We start from the raw sequence: 22,118 nt of genomic DNA, 5'->3' as shown, positions 1-22,118 counted from the left end.
CGACTGACGGCGGGATGCGCACCAGTGTCACATCCCTGTATGTGTAGCCCGGAGCGGAGTGTGGAGGTCCCGTCCATCAGAAAGGGGGAGGATGAGCGGGACGGGGATGTGATGAGTGAGTGAGTGAGTGACTGGAGCCGAGGCTTTTGCCTCTCCTCATTCTCACGATCTCCAGCTGCCACATCAAACGCCTCCTTCAGCCCACGTCCGGCTCTTTATCCCATCAATTAGATTTAATCGCAAGGATGGGTCACATAAACCCCACATGCGGGTAATCTCGGGCCCTGCTGAACACAAAAGATCAAAAGAGCCATCAGGATGTAAATGGGAACACACACTTTACCATGCCAGTTCTGTGCATAAAAAGTGCACTAATAGTAAATATACTACCCTGACAACAAAATACAGTAGTATCATAGTAAAGTATGTATCAGATGGTACTTTGATATGTGCTAAAGCATATGATTATCACTTTATTTTATTATACATAGCCCTAACCCTAGAAGTACATCTTAATTTATAAGTACATCTCAATTAAAGCAGCTCTACAGAAGACAATCGGATTGTCATAGTGATATTAAATTGTATTTACATGGTATCCCATGACATAATGCTCCATGACAGGAAACCACAGTATTACAATGATACTGCGTATGAGAAACATGGCAATACTATGGTACTTTGATATATAGCATAGTATTGTATGACTGACATTTTCATGTGCTACATAAATTAAGCAACTTACACCACCTGCTGGACATTTCTAAAATAGAACCCACACCTTCAATAAAATCACCCACTGGTATTCATTCAACAAGAACAAAACGATAAATAAATCTCTGGTCTAGTACAACTGATGTGCTTTATTTGGCAGTTTACAGCATGTGCGGTGATTCGATTGCATGGCCCATCTGAGACTGAGCTGCAGTATAAGCCGTTTTGTGCAGCTTTTCAGTTGAGAACAAGACTTTGGCTTTTTACAATAGTTACACGTGGGAAGAGAAATGTCTCAAAAACATAGCAGTTACATAGAAGAACATAGTCATTACAAATTGCAACTCCAAAAAGGAACAAACGGCATAACTAGCATGTTAATACACATTTTAAACATTACATTCTCATCCATCATAATATGCCTGTCAAAGAGATATTAGTCCAAATCTGGTGAATATAACTACAACAATAATAGTCCGGATGAGTATTGTGTCCATACGCACTAAACATGTAACATTGACACTGGCCTTTTAGTTGTTAGATGCCAGATTTTAACACTGAATTAACACTGAAAAATCACAATCTTCTCATATTTTCACATAATATATTGTTCCTCTTCATTTGGAGTCTGTAGCAAAAGACTTAGCAGGATAAGCAGTATTAAACTATCGCAAAATCCTCGGTGCTGATCTGTCATTGCAGGTTGCTTTCCTGAGTCGCACTCCTCTGCGGATGGTCTTCAACATGTCTCCTCCTTCCTGCTCATGCCCTTGATCTTGCTGGTGGCCCTGGCTGGCCTGAGGGTCCGTGGGAAATGGGAACTGGCCCTCACCCAGTGCGTGAGCATTAGCGACCAGCTCTCCAATCTTCTCCACCAGACTATGGCGATTGGCGGCAAGCATCTGCTCTTCCTCTGAAGTGAATCCCGCAGCTCCAGTTTGCTGGGCGTAGACACGTCCACCACCAGCTCCCCACGTTGGCAGACTCATTCGCTTGGGAGAAGCTTTGTAGTCCAGAATTTCTAACGATTCGTCACTGTACAGGTTTTCCTCACTTCCATTGTGCTCAGGAGGAGGGCTGGGAAATCCAGGTGAGTCTGGGACGGTCGGGGTCTTTACAGGGACGATAGGTGGTCGAATAGGGATGGGACCCACACTGGATGGGGTGCGTCTCACATTGGTTTTAGACGAAGGGGTTCTACGAATGGTGGCTGTTCCTGAGGCTATGACACCACTTCCTCCTCCTTTCCCACTGGTTGTTGGGGCTCCATGCAGCCCTGCAGTGCTGGCGGGCCGCTTGGTCTGGATCATACGGCGGTAGTTTTGAGCCAGGTTGCTATGGCGAGGGACGGTGCAGGATTTGTTGAAGTCTGTCTGTGCATCGTTATCAGCATCGCCATTCATGGAATAACAATCATATTCAGATCCTGCAAAGAGAAAATGGGAAGAGTACTCAACTCTCTCTGCCTTACAAACACTGACTTCATGCAATTGATTGTTTTTGTGTCTGTTATAGGTCTCTTATTAAATTGATAACAGTTTAATAAATTGCTAAAAATGTGGCTGTGTTTCAAAACATAGTGAGATTTATGGCCTATTTGGGCAGTATTTGAAGGCATCATAAGCACACTCCCAACTCAACAGCTGAAAATAAAATACCTTGTTTTGGTGAAATTCTACACGACCGATGGGTTTGGTAAGTTTTTTAAAATGTTTTTTAAAAAAAAGTCTCATCAAGGCTGCATTTATTTGATCAAAAATACAGTAAAATGGTAAAATTCTGAAACATTCTTACAATTTAAAATAACTGTTTTCTATTTTAATATATTTTAAAATGCAATTTATTCCTGGGCTGGCAAAGGTGAATTTCCATCAGTCATTACTCCGGTCTTCAGTGTCACATGATCCTTCAGAAATCATTCTAATTTGTTGGTGTTAAAGACACATTTCTTATTATCAATGTTAAAAACAGTTGTGCCGCCTTACAGTTTTGTGGAAACTGATTTTTTCAAGATTAAGCTCAAAAGAACAAGCATTTATTTGAAACAGAAATATTTTGTAACATTATACATTTCTTTGCTGGCACTTTTGAACTATTTAATGCATCCTTGCTGAAATAACTGATCCCAAACTTTCGAACAGTAGTGCACTTATAGTTCATTCATACTGAAAAATATCAACAGAAATGGTTACATCTATTTAAAATTGATAAGTTTATTTTTTATGATTACATTATTTGTGTTATGCATTTTATGTTTATTACAGTATTGTTTCGTTAGCTTAACAACATATTAATGCCTGTTGAGCCCACCATTCGCATCCTGTGAGGGGCATTATTTGTAAGCTGTATAGAGTTGTTGCCTTTGTACAGCAATCCAAATTGGTCACTTTTGTTGTTTAGTTTCGACTAGCTTTTGAAAAAGAGCCTGTTGGAAATCTTTGTGTGTGTGAATATGCATTTTTCTCTGAATGAAATGGACAAGTGTTGTAATGCTGCACCTGTATTTAAAGTGTTTGTTTGTGTGTGTATATTACCCTGTGAAGGGATAGTGTCCTCTGAACATGATGGTGTCGTGTTCTGTGTGCTGTATCCACTGGAGTACTGCAGAGAGTCACAGCTGCTCTTCTGCTGCTGTTCTATAGTAAGCCCACGAGTCAGAACCATAGCCAGCTCACTAGCGGCGGATGACAGTGGCTTACCATGCTAAGAGAAAAAAAGAGAAAGAAGTTAAGTATTTTTGTGGAAAACATGATTTAATACCATTCAAAAGTTTGGGATTATTAAGATAAAAAACATAATACTTTTATTCAGCAATGATGTATTAAATTGATCACAAAGGTGACAGTAAAGACATTTATAATGTTACAAAATATTTCAATTTCAAATAGTTCTTTTGAATTTTCTATTCATCAAAAAAAGTATAATGATTTCCACAAAAATATTAAGCAGCACTGTTTTCAACATTGATAATCATAAGAATGATTATTAATAATTGAATACCATTAATAACTGGCACCAAATCAGTATATTAGAATGATTTCTGAAGGATCATGTGACACTAAAGACTGGAGTAATGACTGTTGAAAATTCAGGGATGAATTACATTTTAAATTATATTAAAATTGAAAACAGGTATTTTTTAATTGTAATGATATTTCACAATATTACTGTTTCTACTGTACTTTTAATCAAATAAGTGTAGCCTTGGTGAGATTAAGAACACATTTTAAAAAATCTGAATTATTCTGAACTTTTGAAATCTGAATTTTTCTTGCCTTTTGGTAGAGAATATAATTACATTTATAAAACAAATAAACTAATAAAAATATAAAGTTCTCAATTTTATATTAAAAATCAATTCTCAGTACCTTGGCAGTGATGTCTTTGGAATTCATCCTAGCTAGCCTATAAGGATCCTCAGGGTGAATTATTCCATTTCCTCCCACTGCACTAGAGGGCTCTGCAGCCTCAGTCCTGCGCTGACCACTTACAGCTGTCTGCTCATAGTGACCTGCCTTTGACCAGTCCTGCTGCAAGAGGAAATTGTTTTTTTAAGGTCATGGAAATATAGCCAGAATAGGACATGGCCTGCTTTTTTAGTAGATGTTTATTTTAATCATCAAAAATAACCAGCAAACTTTAGGATGTTGGTTAATAGTGAAAAGTGGATGATAAAGAAATTAAATGGGATGAGATAAAAAAAAATGTAAAAAAAATTAAACTGATAATGTTTTGCAAAGAATAACAGAACATAGTAAAGCAAATAAATGCTGACCGAACGGTCAAAATGAAAAACAAACCTTCCAGTAAGGAATCTTGGATGTGGGTGAAGGGGAATTTGATCCTGGGGATTGATTATAGGAAGGGGACGCAGGAAGTATGTAAGAGTGAGGCCTGATGGAGTCATTAAAACAGTGAGCAGGGCGAAAGGTAGCAAAGGATGAGCCGAACTGTGGAAACGGAATGACAGGATGGCCCAATCAAACACAGAGAACATCATTACACAAGCTTCAGTAAATACCCACACCAAATAACAGTGTAATAATATACACAAAATAATTAAAATTTACTAAATTTAATTTAAATCATTTAAATTTTATGCATAACACACACATATATATATATATATATATATATATATATATATATATATATATATATATATATATATATATATATACACACACACTATATATACTGTATATATATAGATAGATAGATAGATAGATAGATAGATTACCCTTGGAATGCTACTTAGCAAGGAGACAAAACAATCCATTAAGAACTAAATTCTAATGTAATTTTATAGAGCTCATATACAGTGGGTACGGAAAGTATTCAGACCCCCTTACATTTTTCACTCTTTGTTATATTGCAGCCATTTGCTAAAATCATTTAAGTTCATTTTTTTTCCTCATTAATGTACACACAGCACCCCATATTGACAGAAAAACACAGAATTGTTGACATTTTTGCAGATTTATTAAAAAAGAAAAACTGAAATATCACATGGTCCTAAGTATTCAGACCCTTTGCTCAGTATTTAGTAGAAGCACCCTTTTGATCGAATACAGCCATGAGTCTTTTTGGGAAAGAGGCAACAAGTTTTTCACACCTGGATTTGGGAATCCTCTGCCATTCCATTGGGCTTGAAAGTGTTAAATCAAAGAAAAATAAAGCAATAATGACAACAGAATTCTGTCAATTTAACAAAAATGATAACAGAGCTCATTCATGAAAGTTTAAGATGTTGGGGGCAAAGAGATTAATCAATCAAATAATTTATTAATGACATTTCCTGACTGAAATTAATACTTACTATTGTGGGAGAGCCGCACTCACTGACTGACTGGCAGGTTTCTGAAGCCTCTGAGGATGCAGAACTGGATGACTTCTGTTTACCAAAGATAGGTCCGTGAAATGGATGTGGAAATAAGCATTAAGCATTAAATGAAACAGACAAAAACAAAACACCAGATGAACTGATAAAGACCTGGCTAGTGATGTCAGACGGCATGGGGGAGGGAGGTTTGGAGTGCACATTGGCATCTTGAGAGACAAAACCAGAATCATGAGAGGAGACGCTGCTCAAACGATGGGCGCCGCCTGGTGGCAGATGCACCAAACTGAGAGGAACACAAGGAATTGATTCGTGTTATTCTTAAAACTAGCAAATAAACAAATAAGAACATCCAAATGCAACTGAAAATCGTTGAGACCACATATGGCATAATAATATCATTATAAAATGGTAGTAACTTTAACTTTAGTAAATGCAAAATCTTAAAATATGGAGACAAGCACCTGCAAAGGCTGCTCTTCCTGGATCCAACACTACTGGGAGAAGAAGGTGGGGTCTGGTAGGACCAGTTGTAGTCAGACCCCTTAAGATCCAAAATCACCTAGTGGAAATAATAATATTATTATTATCATCTGTTTGTGCATGTTTGTTAAATGATTTTCATATATGTGTTTAAGCACCTGCTCACTGGTCTCTGGCAATTTATGTGGGTCAGTGGTCAACACAGTAAGGTCATCAATAATGGCCTGGAGGTGAGTGGCCTCTCCCAGCATGGCAATTTCACCGATCTGAGGAAAGAGGTTAATGCAACTTTATTGTAAACAGCAGCAAGCACTCCTCTCTTTCATTCACATACATACATAGGGGAGACCGGGGCTTGTAGTCACATGAGGAATTCCCCCCCATAAATATCAGGGTCACATTTTCAAAGTCACTTATTTTGTAAATGCTGTAAATTTATAGATACACAAAATATATGTTTTTATTTTAATACATTTTACAACTAAATACATTTTTTATAAATAAATTATAATTAAAATATATTATCTAGAAGGCTTGTACAGAGCCTTTCATTCTCACCACTACAGGCTGCAGGAAGCTGATGAAGGTGCAGTAGCGCCCCCTTTCCTCCAGGAGGGCTCGGCGCACAGCCTGCTTCTCAGTCTCCTCCATCAGAAGGTACATGTCACTCACATCCTGCATGGCACTGTTCAGCTGTGGCTGCAGTCCTCCTCGACCTGAGACAAAGAGAAAGAGAGATACAGTGAGAGGCAATAAAGCAGCGTGTGGATGAACAATTCATGAAAGGAAAATTACACTACTCTTCAAAATCTGGGGTAAGAAAAATTTATTATTCAGCAATGATACATTAAAGGGGTCATATGATGCGATTTCAAGTTTTCCTTTCTCTTTGGGGTGTTACAAGCTCTTGGTGCATAAAGAAGATCTGTAAAGTTGCAAAGACTAAAGTCTCAAATCCAAAGAGATATTCTTGTGTGTGTTTCTAGGCGAAAGCAAAAGCACTTTATTTGGCCTTCCAGAAGTAGATGCAATTAGGAATCATTGGTTAAGATTTATTTACAACAGAACAGCACAACCCAGATGTTCGTATTAGTGCAACGCATTTTATGGACGACAGTTTTTTGAACCTAGAAGAGTACAAGGTTGGCTGTGCACAAAGGCTATTTCTAAAAAAAAAATGAAAAAAAAAATGAGTCAATTCCGACTTTGCTATGACAATCTGGCGCTTCTGAATCAGCGACTGTAAGTATGTTTTGTTATTAGTTAAAGTATTTGCTATTGACTGTTCAAATGCGGAGTTTTGCACAGAGTAATGCGTCGTGTGTGTGTGTGCGTGAGGGGAACAGGGTCACATCACAGGAGAGTGAACTGCCTGTCAGAAATCATAGCACGTCAGCTGTCTTAACCGCGGCTTGTGTACTGCATCATCACTGTGTCTGTCACGCGACTCTGTTGCCCTTTCGGGTTTTTTTATGGTAAAACTAACAACATTATTAACTGCCTTAATATTTACTTTAAAAGCTGAAGCTCGCGATTATGGTGAGGGGCGTTAAATTTCCGACGCGTGCTTGTGGTGTCCGGCCAATCACAATGCACTGGGTCAGCTGGCCAATCAGAGCAGACTGCGCTTGTCAAAGGAGGGGGCTTTGTTGAAAACAACGCGTTTGAGAGAGGCGGGGCATAGAGGACCTACAATAATGTACAGTATTTGAAAAATAATGTGTTTTTTGAACATTAAAGCATGTCAACATATTCTGTTACACCAAATACACAAAATAATGATCTTTAAAATAGCATCATATGACCCCTTTAAATTGATCGAAAGTGACAGTCAAGACTTTTACAATGTTACCAAAAATGTCTGTTTCAAATAAAGACTGTTCTTTTGAACTTTCTATTCATCATAAAATCCTGAAAAAAATGTATGATGATTTCCACAAAACATTAAAAAAAACAGTTTTCAGCATTGATAATAATGTTTCTAGAGCACCAAATCATCATGCTAGGAATGATTCCTGAAGGATCGTGTGACACTGAAGACCGAAGTAACGACCATCAGCAATAAATTACATTTTAAAATGTATTAAATAGAAAAAAAAAGTTTTTTAAATAGAAATTTTGCTGTTTTAACTGTATTTTTGATCAAAGAAATGCAGCCTTGGTGAGCATAATATAATTCTTCCAAAAACATTAAAACATTTTACTTTCCCCAAAGTTTTGAACAGTTGTGTACACCAATATTCAAAAGCTGGATAATCTGAGAATGCATAATTTAGCATTTTGAACACATGAAAAGTTTAATGTAGATGTCGACACAGATGTCCCGTGGGTCAGCAGCACAAGCAAAGACAGATTAGGGTGGATAATGTCAACACAGCAACCAGGCATTGTCAGGCTTCATGCAAGGAGACCTTCATGACCATATAATGAAAATAAATGACAGAGTGTATTGCTACGAATCTAAACCCACTGCAAATATTGCATGATTGTACATTGTGATTTCACAACACAGATGCTTATTATGTCTGATGGAAAGAATGACAATGAGATGAACACGCTTTGCAAACAATAGAATTTTGTGTTTGAAAAGGACACTAAAACATTCTCATTAAAACACATGCAAAGCGCCTCGGACGAAATGAAATCAATGTTAGTCATGCTAAACGTGATTAACTATGATGGAACTGCATGAAAACATACCTGGTAGTTCTACAGTTTATAAGCAGAAGCCAAGCCAATCACAGTATGAAAGACAGAGAGAAAAATAGCATTGCCATGAGCATTCAACATTCTTTAAAATACCTTCTTTAATGTTCCACATAAGAAAGAATGTCAGAGAGTGAGTAAATAATGACAGAATATTCATTTTTGGGTGAACTATCCCTTTAAAATCAAGCGAACACTATGGAAGCATTCAGCCATTAGATGGTGGTACAGTTCACCATCATCTGATTCAATAGAGCTACCATGACATTTTGACCCAACTCTTGAACTTTTTAATCTCTATTTGACTTAATTAATCTTGGCATCAGAAAAAGAAAGCATGCAAGAGAGGTGGGTGAGTGAGAAAAGATCCCAGCACTAAAATTACTTAACATACCAAATGCAGTAATCTTCTGAAAATAACACGCACAGAGAGTGTGATCAAGAGGGGAAATCATTGTGCTGACAGAGAGAATAAAAAGACTGACCTTTTCTGGCTTTCTTCTGCAGCTTTATTGTGTCAGATGACTTCTTCTTGATTTCCTGCCTAGAGCGCTTGTACTCTGGTGAACAGAAGGAAGGTTTATAATCACAGACATTAGTAGTGCAGTAAGTATAACCAGGTTTGCATATCGACAACTCTGATGAGTCAATCCCACCTTTGGCATGGTCTTTATCAAGCAGTGCGGCTGTTTTCTTCCACTCTTCTATCTTGTCTTGGAGTGGGGCAATCATTTTTTCCATTAGAGCACTGAGTGTAAATTAAAAAATGGCAAAAAACTAAACAACAGAAATAATACAGTATTTAAAAGGGTCATTCAACATCACAGTATTATTTAAAGAAGAATAAAAAAAAAATTTAACAGGCAGAACTCTATGATTATATCCGAAATATACATGAATTATGATTACACTACTGGTCAAATTTTGGAATTAATAAAATGTTTTAAGGTTTTTGGAAACAAATCTTATGCTCAAGGCTGCATTTTTTAATTCAAAAATACAATAAAAACCATACTATTGTGATATTATATATATATATATATATATAATATCACAATTTAGAATGATGGTTTAATATAGTTTAAAATGCAGTTAATTTCTGTTTGGGCAAAGCATAATTTGATGCTCAATTATTAATAATGGTTCATATTTATTTTCAGTGCTGAAAAATTTGATACTCAAAAGATATTTATTATTATCAATGTTGAAAACTGTTTTTGCTGATTAATAGTTTTGCAGAAACCATTAAACATTTTTTTCTGGATTCTTTGATGAATTGAAAGTTCAAAAGAACAGAATTTATTTGAAAAAATAACTCAACCCAACATTTAAATGGTAGTGTATCATGGCTTACACAAAAATATTAAGCAGCAAAAACTGTTTTCAACATTGATAATAATAAATATCTCATTAGCATCAAATCAGTATATTAGAATGATGAATGACATTGAAGACAGGAATAACGGCTGCTGAAAATTCAGCTGTGCCATCATAGAAACAGATTACATTTTAAAATATATTAAAATAGAAAACAGGTCTTTTAAATTGTAATATTTCGCAGTATTACTGCTTATCAAATAAATGCAGCCTTGATTAGCATAAGAGACTTCTTTCAAAAACATGAAAAAAATTTTAATTACTCGAAATTTTGACCAGTAGTGTATAAACACACACACATACAGTATGTACAACAAAAACATAAAACAGAACTATATGGTTCCCGTATGAATTCAAAATATGGAAAGAATCAGTGTGAAGATTTTGCCTGATATCTCCTTTTGTGTTCCACAAAATAAAGAAAATCGTATGAGTAGTTTGGAATGAAATGAGGGTGAGTATGATATAAGAAAATGTTCATTTTTTGGTAAACTATTCCTTTAAGGTCAGCATTTGAAATCCGTGAGCTGTGAGCTTATTTGGTCTCTCTGAAGACAACACATTAAAGCAATAGAGCTGGCTGATTATCTATGGATGTTTGCTTATCTCCACAGTGGAAAATCAATGCTTGGCACCGACATAAAATCCTGTCTGTGCCGTCTGACTGGCGGGGAGCAAAGCATGAAGTAATCACGCCATGGATGGGTCGATCACTCACTTGGTGAAGTGGCGCAGTTTGGCCTCGATGCTGCGGTGTCGCATGCACATCCGGGTCAAAGCAGAGCCGATATCCCGGGTGGCACCTGACAACAAGACAAATTAATGTTAAAAGAAGAGGTAAATATCAAATATGAACATTTTGTAGCCTGAGTGTAACAACTTGAGTGTTGATAAGCAGCATGAGTCAATATTTTTGAAAACATTAGACAAATTTGTCCACATATAGATTTTAATCGCACATATAAAAATGGCCACAAGGGGGCAACCTAATCAGAAACACAAATTCAGGCCCATAAAAGGGAAAAAAGTATGTGCTTAGTCAGTAGTAAATGCAAGATAATTGCACCATATTCACAAGAGACAAAACGTCAAAGACCACAAATTGAACACTTGCCTAACTGAATGGCTCTGATCCATCAAGAAGTGCTCACTCGCTTGGTGACCTTGAACACAATTACTTAGCGGTGTTAACTTTCCTCTCCAGCCAAGTGTAATTAAAGTGGGGTCTTAAGCTATAAAGCCTAGCCTGCTTGGTCCTTAACACAACCAGCTCAGCCAAGATTTCCCCCAATCTCACAGCCAGATCTGATGAAATTGAACTCTGTCGGTATGAGGGCCAGTAGGTTACACAAGCAAGAGGGACAAAGTCTTCACTTACAGAGTTCAAGGGGCCAGTGGATAGAAGGGAACATCTGATTGATTATGATAACTAGGGATGGGAAACATAAAGAACTAAATGATTCTAGTAATTACAGTTTTCTACTCAATGATTCTGGTTATGTTCCTCTAATGGTTATTTTAATATGTGGAAAAAATAAATGCATTTTCATTGCCAAATATTAAGATGATTATGAATATAAAACACTTTTTTTATCTTACAAAAGATGTGATTGCACAGATGACTTTTCACAGTCTTTTTAGAGGCAGAATCAATGCAGTCCAATACATGATGCAATCAGAATCAATGCAGTCCATTAGAGTCATTCTTTTGGGAATCAGACTGTACTGGTTGTGCTGCTGTATGGTTTTTATTCACTAAAATAAGTAACTCATCATTTTTAGAGTCATTCGTTAGGGAATTGGACTACACTGGTTGCGTTGCTGTATGTTTCTTATTCACTAAAAAGAACCGGCTCATTAGAGTCATTTGTTCGGGAATCACAATACACTGGTTGAGCTGTATATTTTTGATTCACTTAAAAGAACCGGCTTATTAGAGTCATTTGTTCGGGAATCAGACTACAGACTTGGGGGGTAACTTTGAATAAGCATGGCCGCAAACTCCATCAGAGTATTTTAGTGCAGCATTGGTCTAACGTGTGAGAACTGTTAACGGAACCAAATATCAAATATCATATAAAAAAAAAAAAACGGGTCTGAAAATGAACCGACTCTCGGATCACAGCCCAAATGAAAACTGACTGTCAATTTCACAAGGTTTTAAAAGAAGTTAATAAGTCATATAGTGTTTTTGTACACCAAAAATAAATGTGTGTGTGTGTGTGTGTGTGTGTGTGTGTGTGTGTGCAGTAAGACATAGGAGCAGTCCAGAAGAACAGCACTCCATCTTCCCATCCAGCCAGGTCCAAAGGGAAAAGGAGGGAACTCGGTAAAGGGATATCCCTCCATTCTTCCACTCTATATCTGCCTTTCCTGTCTGCTCATGTTTCCTAAACACCATTATTACAGGAGAGAATGGGAGAGGCCGGCAATAACCTGCCCTCCTATAACTACACAAATACACACAACAACACACATACACACACGGCTACTGAAAACCTTCAAAACAAACAGCCTCCTACATGAGAGTTCATTGCAAAGAGGCACGTCAGTTCTTTTGAGACTTCAAATATGAGTAAAGTACAAAGATTTGAAGATTTTTGAGTTCTTCAAACCAGTGTTATTTTAGTATCATTGATATACTATTATAGTTTTTGTTAATATTTTGAAGTAGATATTAATTTTAAATTTTTTGATTTCATTTTTTGAGTTAATTCTTTAGTAATTTTGTTGTGTCTTTTTTATTCTTCTTCTTATTTTTTTAATATATATATATATATACAGTATATATATACAGTGGGTACGGAAAGTATTCAGACCCCCTTACATTTTTCACTCTTTGTTATATTGCAGCCATTTGCTAAAATCATTTTTTTTCCTCATTAATGTACACACAGCACCCCATATTGTCAGAAAAACACAGAATTGTTGACATTTTTGCAGATTTATTAAAAAAGAAAAACTGAAATATCACATGGTCCTAAGTATTCAGAATTTCAATGAATGTTTATTTCAAGTAATGAATTTTTTTTTTATGGTTTTAGTTAATGATAATAACCCTGCTTCAAATGTAATCCATTTGACATATACCGTATGACATATACAGTACATTGATATATGATATTATTATATTTTTTTGCTATTGATATATGATATCAAATCAGCATAATAAAAAGCACCTATGCTCACATGACAAGTTGTTTTTCTTCTTTCAAACTGGAGCAAATGCAGTTTTCATTGGGTGGGACAGATTGAACGGTGGCTAAACCAGGTGACAGTTAGAGGAAAGGAAGGTTAAAAGATCAGCCATCTGAATCCTCGGTTTAAAGGGCTGTTCTCAGGAAAATCCCTTTTTTATTTTTTCCCTCTTACCCACAGGTCCATTTCATAGTGTCTGTCTGAGAGAAAGGCCCACTGTCAGTACACAGTGTGCTTGTCCAAGAGCACACACATCTCACATCTTATTCTCAAAGGCCTTTGGCAAGTCAAATCAAGTTCAATGCTACTGGTGTTGAGACTTAACAGAGCTGTTACTGAGTTGATCTGTGCACACACACACACGCATATCTATTTGCTTGGCTCAGTGCAAAGTTCACAGATGCACTTTCGCTCAAAAGCGAACGCTTTTTTATTTCAAAAACAGACCTTCCCGACGTCATCGCTACAGTCGGAATGATATGCTACACAAACACTCACACACCTGCCAGCATCCTCTTCCCTTCCTTTGAGGGATCAGCTGACAGCTCCATCCTGAAAGCGTTCACAGACATCCTGTATCCAGGAGTCCCCTGGCCTCCCACCCTGACCGGACACTGGCGACTCCCACAGCCTTCCTTCAGATCATGTGACCCAGAGGCTTCAGATGCTCCATTCAGCCAGACTCTCAGTGCCTCCAACACCTGCCCACGACTGGGAAGCTATTTAGCAGATCTGTGAACCCTTGAGGAACTGCTCATGTGATCAGCGACTGTTTAAAGGGATAGTGCATCCTAATATGAAGACTTTATCATCATTTACTCAACCTCATGTTTCAAACAACTGTTTTTGTTCATACAATGAAAAAACAACATTTGACTTTCCCTATATTATGTTCTGCAGAAGTAAGACATACAGGTTTGGAACAACATGAAGTTGAGTAAATGATGACAAAATTTTCACTCTGACTTTGATCTTGGAGACCTCATCTGAGAATAAAATCATTTAAGAGGTTTTTATTTTATTTTAGGTCTTATTGCATAACTATAACATGCATGGATTAATTGTTGACAATACCACCAAGAATATGCATTAAGATCACATTTTAATCCATGTTCACTTTAAAAATAATTGTTTTGTGATTACAAGTGGTGGGAGATGAGAAAAATAATTAGTTGTCTTCCCAAAAAATATTTTGTTCTAGCCACCTTGGCATAGAAACTGAACGTGACCTCAACATTATTTCAGTCAAAATATTTGATAAATTAACAGCCTTCACATCCATCTGAACTGAGAAGTATAGTTTCCATGGGTCTCTGACTCTCACATGTGCCCTTTCCCTCTCTGAATGGAAATGTGTGCAGGTGCAGAAGTAGTTGGCAGCCACTCTAAACAGAGCCTGTGAATGGCTGGCACTGCAACAGTTTGATTTTCCACTGAAAAGACTTTCATTTTCCACTAATGTCACTTAGGCTGCACTATAATATTAGCTATTTACACAGAAAAAAAGTGATACTTTGGACCAACTTAAAAAATACTAAATTTGTTACAGCCAAATATATTAGTTTTTTTCTCAAATTATATTTATGGTTTGGTTTAAACCTTACATTTTAATTTAATATTAATCCTATTTTCATATTTTAATATTAATAACATTTTCTCAAAGACAAATCATGCAAACAAAGTAAAAAGATTATTTATTATAAAGACCATACTATACTATACTATACTATACTATACATAAGCCAAAGCATTGTTTTAGTAAACTCACATTTGGTCCGGCTCCATTCTGGTATCAAATGGGGACTCTCCAATCAAGTCTTGATGGATAAAATGAAGCCTTGCCCTACATTTTTTCTCACTGAATATCTAGTTTCACTTGGAAATGCACCATTAGAAAAGTGGGTTACCAATGAGGATTCACTTTACATTTAAGAAATATCTCTTTGGGGCCACTATAGTGTGGGATCACAGAGAACATGAAGTGTTGACATACACAATTCTTCATGTAAACACTTCCACGCAACCCAACGGTAACCTCAAACATAAATGCACATGAGTAAAAACAAAAACATGCACAGCTCTTTCCCTCTTCTCACGTTTATAGCTGCAAATCACGTTTTTTCTGCAAAAAGCCTGCCTGAAGAAAGTTGATGGTTAGCCTACATAATGATCTAATAAACCAGCAGACTAATAAACAGAAGGACTCAATATAAAAAAAAATGCTCTCACATGTTCAGTCTAGCACGAGTTACGTGAAACGACAGACAGAGACAGAGACAGGAAAACCTGTGACAGCAAAGCTGAGTTTGGCCCACTGCCTTAACTCTATCTGTTCTCAATTACTCTAGACTTCCCAGGACTCTCTCTGGCATGAGAAGGGGACATTAAGGATGCCCACGTGTGTATGGCTTAGTGTGAGTGTGTGCATGTGTGTTTACAGCCTCTAAGACTTCCAGTCTGGGGGACAGAGCACTGCTGCTAAAAATACTCTGCAGTCCTCCTCACCAGATGTGCTTCACATTCTAGCTTCAGCAAAAACACACTCACACATTTGACTAAAACAGACATAATATGGACCCCTCCTCTCTGTCTGTCTCTCTCCCTTTCTCTCTGTCCATCTGTCTCTCTATTAAGGGTGACAGTAGTTTAGTCAGGCGTGAGCTCAAGATAACATCAGTTACTTTCCCCTGACTTCTAGTCGTCATCTTCTTTTCCTTTACATCAGTGATTCCCAATCCGACTTATGTGATCCTGAGGTACTTCTGGGGGGTACTGGGACACATTTGGATTTTGAACCTATTTAATGGTAATGTCCCTCAGAAATCATTCTAATATGCTGATTTGGTGCTCAAGAAACATTTCTTAATGAAGAATGCCATAATCCCCCCTTTTTTCAGTGTCAGTTCTCTTTTCATTAGGATGTAGAACATAGTGTTCTGTTCTTTTAATACTTTATATTGTTTTCAAGCGTCTGTGCTTGGCTTCAACAGCTGAACGTAACTGAATGCGTTGATTCTGGAAGATTCTAAATGCACTCCAGGTTTCCTCTCTATTGTGAATAATATTTGTGGTAAAGACTGTTATAAGAGGCACTCAAGGATATAAAATGTGTGCTTGCTTTTACTAAAGACAAATAATGAAAAACAGAAGTTATCTTAAAAACTATTGGTTCTTCATTTTGTCTCATTTTAAAGCTTCCCCTCATAGCAGTATTGAAAAAGAATACAATCATTGATGGTATATTGAATCATTACCATTTTCACGGACCATGATACATGTCAATAATATTGCCATAGTATTACCATCTCAGATGCCCAAAAACCATAGCTGTACCACAGCACCACATTAACAAAACCATATTGGCACAATACATGTACAAAAACAAAAAAACAATGGTAACCCATTGATAAATACTTTGCGGTATTGAAAATAATACCATCTTGGATAAATAATATCATCATAAAATAATATTGTCATGGTAGATACCATGGTACTGAATCATCATGTCAATAAAACCATGGTATTACCATCTCAGATAATACCATGAGACCATGTTGACAAAACCATGGTACTGGCATGTTACATGTCCAAAAACAAAAATGCATGGTAAGCCATTGATAAATATCCAAAAAACCTGGTGTTGCCATGGTACATGTTAAAAAAACATGGCAATTCCACGTGACTATGTCCAAAATCCAAAGTACATTTTGTTACTGAATTATGGTAATCTGAGGTTCAGAATCCATCTTTATGCTAGCTGTTAATATGTATACAGCATTATTTTATTATATATGTTATAGCAATAGGATAAATCTATATTACACCAATATACAATGTAAACACATCAAGTCTAATTTAAGGCTACATATAACCTTCCTAAGTGCTTAATAAATCAGTTGGGAGTTGTTTGGTGACCCACAGACCTGATAAAAAGGTAAGTTAATAGAAATGGGTGAAATGTAGCAAGTGTGAATCTGACGGTTTAATCTCCGGTGCCAAGTAAGGCAAATTCTTGCCCATGCCTCACACTCCAGATGGCTGGCACGGATACATGCCATCTGCCAGTCCAGAGCTGCAGGGAAGATTAGCAGCCCACTGCGTCCCACTGACACACACTCGCACTAACATGCACAAGCTCAGTCTGTGTGTCAGAACAAGGTAAAGAGGATTACACATCTCTGCCTCGCCACTGCAAGCCGGGCGAAATCGCTTCCAAGCTCCTTCCATGTATAGACATACACACTCATACAGTATAGATACACTGAGAAGAGCCTGTCATCAGCATAGATGGAAAACACACAAATACATACAGACCCAAGAGCCATCATTAAAACACACCTCACTCCGATCACATGACAGAGAGGTTTGTGACCATCTCCCATGGTGCATCTCTCACAACATAAGAAATTACCTGCGGGACTAACTATACACTTACACAACTAGATCACTATGGGTTGGTGCAATGCATAGTGCAAGCACTGACATCATATAAACACATTGACTTAGATGTGTTAATAAAGATCTAGAATGAACAAAAGCATGTATCATTACATTTGACTTGTGTTCCAGTAAACACCCCTCCTCTAGCATTCATCACTGGAAGTGAATGTAAGCAAATGCTGTTATTTTTGGAGGCCAGACATCCAAATGCAAGTCAAACACAGACATCAAACACTTCCACGCCTGTCTAACACATGCACTAATAGACTGCCCACATCTGCTCTATAAAAAACGCTGACCATGACGCCATGACTATAAAGATCATAAACAAGCCAGACTGCTGGACTCCTTTGCTATCAAAGGCAGGAGTCATAATAGAAGAGAAAGGTATGAGAGAGAGAGTAATACTGCTCAAAACTGAGACATCCAGGCAATCATGAAGGTTGCAACAAGGCTGTAAATTTGTTAATGTTCCTAATGTTCAATCACAGCATTTCTACATATAGTGATGCATATACTGTCATTTAAAGCTGTATAAATTAACATTAATACTAATGTATTATGAATAAACATGAATTAACAATGAACAATAGTATGTTTGTATTTTTAATTATATTATGATTTAATTTATTATTATTGTTACATTATAACGTTTATATAATATAATATAATTAAGTATTTATTAAGTATATTATATTATATTTTTTTATGAACATGAACCAATTGTTGTTCATTGGTTTTTTTCAAGATACCTACATAAACAAAGTAAAACTTCCATTCAAACACTTTAAACATTCAGGCCACTGAAAGGCTGTGCTTGTAGTGAGTGTGTGCGATTACGGGCCTGCTAACTGGGGTGATGGGGGGGGAGAATGTGTGTCACTGGAAGCTGGTGAGATGAGAATCCGTTTGATGTCAGTGTTTTAGTGAGATCTCCAGCTGTGCCAGTGCCCCCAGCCTGTCCCTAATTCAAAGAGAATGCATGCCTACTGTTGCTGACACTTAATACCAGGGATTATATACTGCCCTCTCATTGGTGTAGAGTGGATATCATTTCAGTGTGGCGCTACTGGAGGAGAAAAAAACAAAAAAAACAAGGGCATCACAAAAAAATAAATATATTAAGTAAGTAAGAATCTGGTAATGAATTCTTTTATTAAAAATAGGACATTACCCAAAGTTCCTTTGATACACTATAGTGTACTGTATAGCGTAACTACTTGCAACTTTTATATCAACGCAAAGTGATAAACAACAGCCAGACAGGGTCAGAGGTGAAAATGCTCCAGTGACAGCCATCCACTAAAAGTATTGACAGTTCACTGAACTAATTTATGGCAATGCTGTATGTTTGGAGTCCTGAGCAGAACAAAGCGCACCCCGCAGGACAAATGGAATCAATCTGGTTCACTGGCATCTGGTAATGATTCTGAACTGGGCAGAAGGGTGAAGGTGGATAGGTGGCTGTGTTTTGGGGTAAAGACTTTGCATTAGACTTTACTAGACTGATACAAAACGAAACGTTATATAGTCTGTCTCTATAGACTCTATATAGTTTCTGTCTCTAAATTTCTTATCACTGCAAGTGTGCTTATATCAATGTTGGGGGTAACGCATTACAAGTAACGCAAGTTCCCTAATCAGATTACTTTCCCTAAGTAACTAGTAAAGTAATGCATTACTTTTAAATTTACCACGAAATATCTGAATTACTTTTTTAAATAAGTAACTCAAATTGCTTTGTTTTCCCATTTATTCACTGACAGCTCTCAGAGAGAAAGTGGGAGTGAGGTGCAGAGGCAGAGGCACTTCCTTCATCCTGAGGCTTATTAATTTCTCTTTCGGTGTGAAAGGGCCTTTACAGTTGCCAAGAATATAACTTTGGGTTTTTTTGTTATTAAAAAACAAATAAGCAAACCCAGCTCAGCCCAGGTGAAAGTAATGTAATGCATTACTTACCATAAAAAGCAACCAAGTAACGCAATTAGTTACTTTTTATGGAGTAGAGCAATATTGTAATGCATTACTTTTAAAAGTAACTCTCCCCAACACTGGCTGATATAACCAGCTGCTAAAAGTTATGCAGGATAAAAAAAAAGTTAATGCCACCTACACTATTCTTTAATGTTATTCAGGGCCAAAAAAATAAATAAAAATATATGTGGCATAAGGAAACATACATTTTAGAAAATAGTTAAAACCTTCGAATGCCCAATTTGAACTTTAAAAGGGTAAGAAAATACATTATTGTATTTTTTTATGTATTTTTGTAAATGTAATACAAAATGCATTTTTATAATACATATATGGCATAACATTTTTGTGTAACAAAAAAACTATTTATGTACAGTATATATTGAAAAAAAAAATATTTATCTAAAAAATTGATATTGGACAGGATCATTGCCCTGATTAAGCCTGTCTAACCAGCACAGACCAGTATTATAGTTCATTAACTGATGTGTAAAATAAACTTTTCCATCATAATTTCTCTCCCACACTAAGTAGATATTTAAAACCAAAGATTTTTATGTCTGTCTGGTCTCTAGGTACTGTAGTTCCTGTGCAAGTACTGTAACCTTTTAAATTTTTGTAGCCAATAGCAACTGGTCCCTTTGTCTACTGTAGCTGGTTGGCGCTAATACACACAAACCCACGCACAATTACACGGGATGTAAAGATCCAGTGCATTCAGCACTTGTGTATATATGGTGCAATTTACAAGACAGATACAAACGAGTAATTCAGCTCTAGGCCGAAAGCTGTGCCTGACCCCACATCCTTTAACCGTGTTGATGAAGACTAGATTTGTTTGGCCTTGTCTGGTCCCTGCAGGCAGTAACTAGAGGATTTTAATGGAACAGGAAGGATTCGGTTTCAGAGATTCAATAGCAGCCAGCTAGAAGCAGAATTAAACTATGACTCTCAAGCCATTTCCTAGTTATCAGACCAAACTCAAAGTGACCTTTCTGATGTAATCATAAGAAAGTAAACTAGAGCTGCATGATTAATCCAAATGAAATTGAAATGTAGTCCACAAAGTCACAAAGGCTGTGAATTAATTAAATAAATATATGTGCTTCGTGTTTCAGACTAAAGTGCGACACTGTGTTTACATGTGAACAACTCATTATCTTCCAATGTTTGAAACGTCTCAGAGCATCTTGATTTGCAGTAAATGCTGCTCCACACAAACTCCATCTCGAGTTTGGGTGGTTTTAACATAGAAATGCAACATGTGCCAACCATATACCTACACTTGTAATGAGAAGCACTTATCAAAAGAGAAGCTAAGATAAATATAATTTTTCTATTATATTTGTAATTTTGAATTAACATTTGTATTATAATTTTACAGCTGAAATTATTATTACAATATTTTTATTAAATACTCACTTTGTATTTAACATTTTTATTTTTATTTTTTTTAGTAGTAGTAGCAGCAGTGGCAGTAATTATTATTATTATTTTATAACCACACTGATTTATAATCACAAAAATTTGGCCAAATCATACAGCCCTTCAAACAAGCACAGCAAACCTGGATTGTTTTTTATCCCATTTTAAATCAAAATTGCAATTTAGCAGAAAAATCTCATTTTCTTCTCCAAATCATGCAGCCCCACTTCCAACTTCCTTCCAAAGGCGTATACATGGATGAAATTGTGCAATTTGACTATGCAAATTTTTATTATAGTCACCCGAAAGTCAACAACCTTCTGCAACCCAAAAACTGTTGATCATGCGATCTCAACATTTTAAATGTACCTCTCGTGTTGGTTGCCATGTCTGCCACCTTCTGAAAAGCATCAAGAACCGCTGCAGCCGCCAACACTGTGGTTCTGTGAGGGAGTATTTAGCAAAACATTTATAGTTATCAGCGCCAGTGCTGATTAGAAACAGTGACAGGACTGCTGAAAATCAATCTGATTCGCATCTTGAGAATGCAGATTAAGACCCTGTCTTGAATGATGCGCTTGACATGAACTTGAAGTGAATTTGACGCAGTGAAATCCATGAGACCTGAGGGTGTCTCATTTGTTATTTTATGATTCAGAAGAGTGCTCGTCCAGCCTTTTGTCGATCCCATACTGATGCAGACTATTACCCAACAGCCTATGCAGCAAAATGTAGACTGCACAGGTAGACCGCATGGGTTGAGGGTGACATTTGGAACAAGGCCTAAGGCGAGTATCAATATCTCCGAAATGATGAAAGAAATAACTAATAAAAGATTTCTTAAGTGTTAAATTACCTTAGCTGGGAGTGCAGTTTCGTGGCCTTTGCAATGAAGTCTTCCCAAACTGGGTATGAGTACTACAGGAATGAAAAAAGACATATGAGAGAGTTAGTAGTAAGG

At 36.8% G+C, this 22,118-nt stretch overlaps 1 protein-coding gene across 5 annotated transcripts in view; it reads right to left on the bottom strand.

The window, feature by feature from the left end:
* Window positions 1-843: 843 nt before the first annotated feature.
* Window positions 844-22,118, bottom strand: part of LOC107583838 (MTSS1-like protein) — a 31,469-nt gene continuing 10,194 nt past the window's right edge. The window contains exons 4-16 of one of the 5 annotated variants that reach the window (XM_016270182.1): window positions 10,839-10,923; window positions 9,400-9,491; window positions 9,229-9,303; window positions 8,738-8,746; window positions 6,596-6,753; window positions 6,196-6,303; window positions 6,019-6,116; window positions 5,708-5,840; window positions 5,534-5,608; window positions 4,515-4,664; window positions 4,083-4,244; window positions 3,249-3,417; window positions 844-2,140 (exon numbers count right to left, since the gene is read on the bottom strand). In XM_016270182.1, the coding sequence (XP_016125668.1) occupies window positions 1,380-2,140; window positions 3,249-3,417; window positions 4,083-4,244; window positions 4,515-4,664; window positions 5,534-5,608; window positions 5,708-5,840; window positions 6,019-6,116; window positions 6,196-6,303; window positions 6,596-6,753; window positions 8,738-8,746; window positions 9,229-9,303; window positions 9,400-9,491; window positions 10,839-10,923 (2,075 nt within the window). In that variant the 3' untranslated portion in view covers window positions 844-1,379. The remainder of the gene's footprint in view (window positions 2,141-3,248; window positions 3,418-4,082; window positions 4,245-4,514; window positions 4,665-5,533; window positions 5,609-5,707; window positions 5,841-6,018; window positions 6,117-6,195; window positions 6,304-6,595; window positions 6,754-8,737; window positions 8,747-9,228; window positions 9,304-9,399; window positions 9,492-10,838; window positions 10,924-22,118) is intronic. The other 4 variants (XM_016270183.1, XM_016270185.1, XM_016270184.1 and 1 more) reach the window with 4 other exon arrangements.

This window comes from Sinocyclocheilus grahami, unplaced genomic scaffold (assembly GCF_001515645.1).
Source record: "Sinocyclocheilus grahami isolate Dianchi unplaced genomic scaffold, SAMN03320097.WGS_v1.1 scaffold55.1, whole genome shotgun sequence".
Lineage (NCBI taxonomy): Eukaryota > Metazoa > Chordata > Actinopteri > Cypriniformes > Cyprinidae > Sinocyclocheilus > Sinocyclocheilus grahami.
Note: the sequence above shows the minus strand (reverse complement) of the source record. Positions and strands in the feature narration are given on the sequence as shown.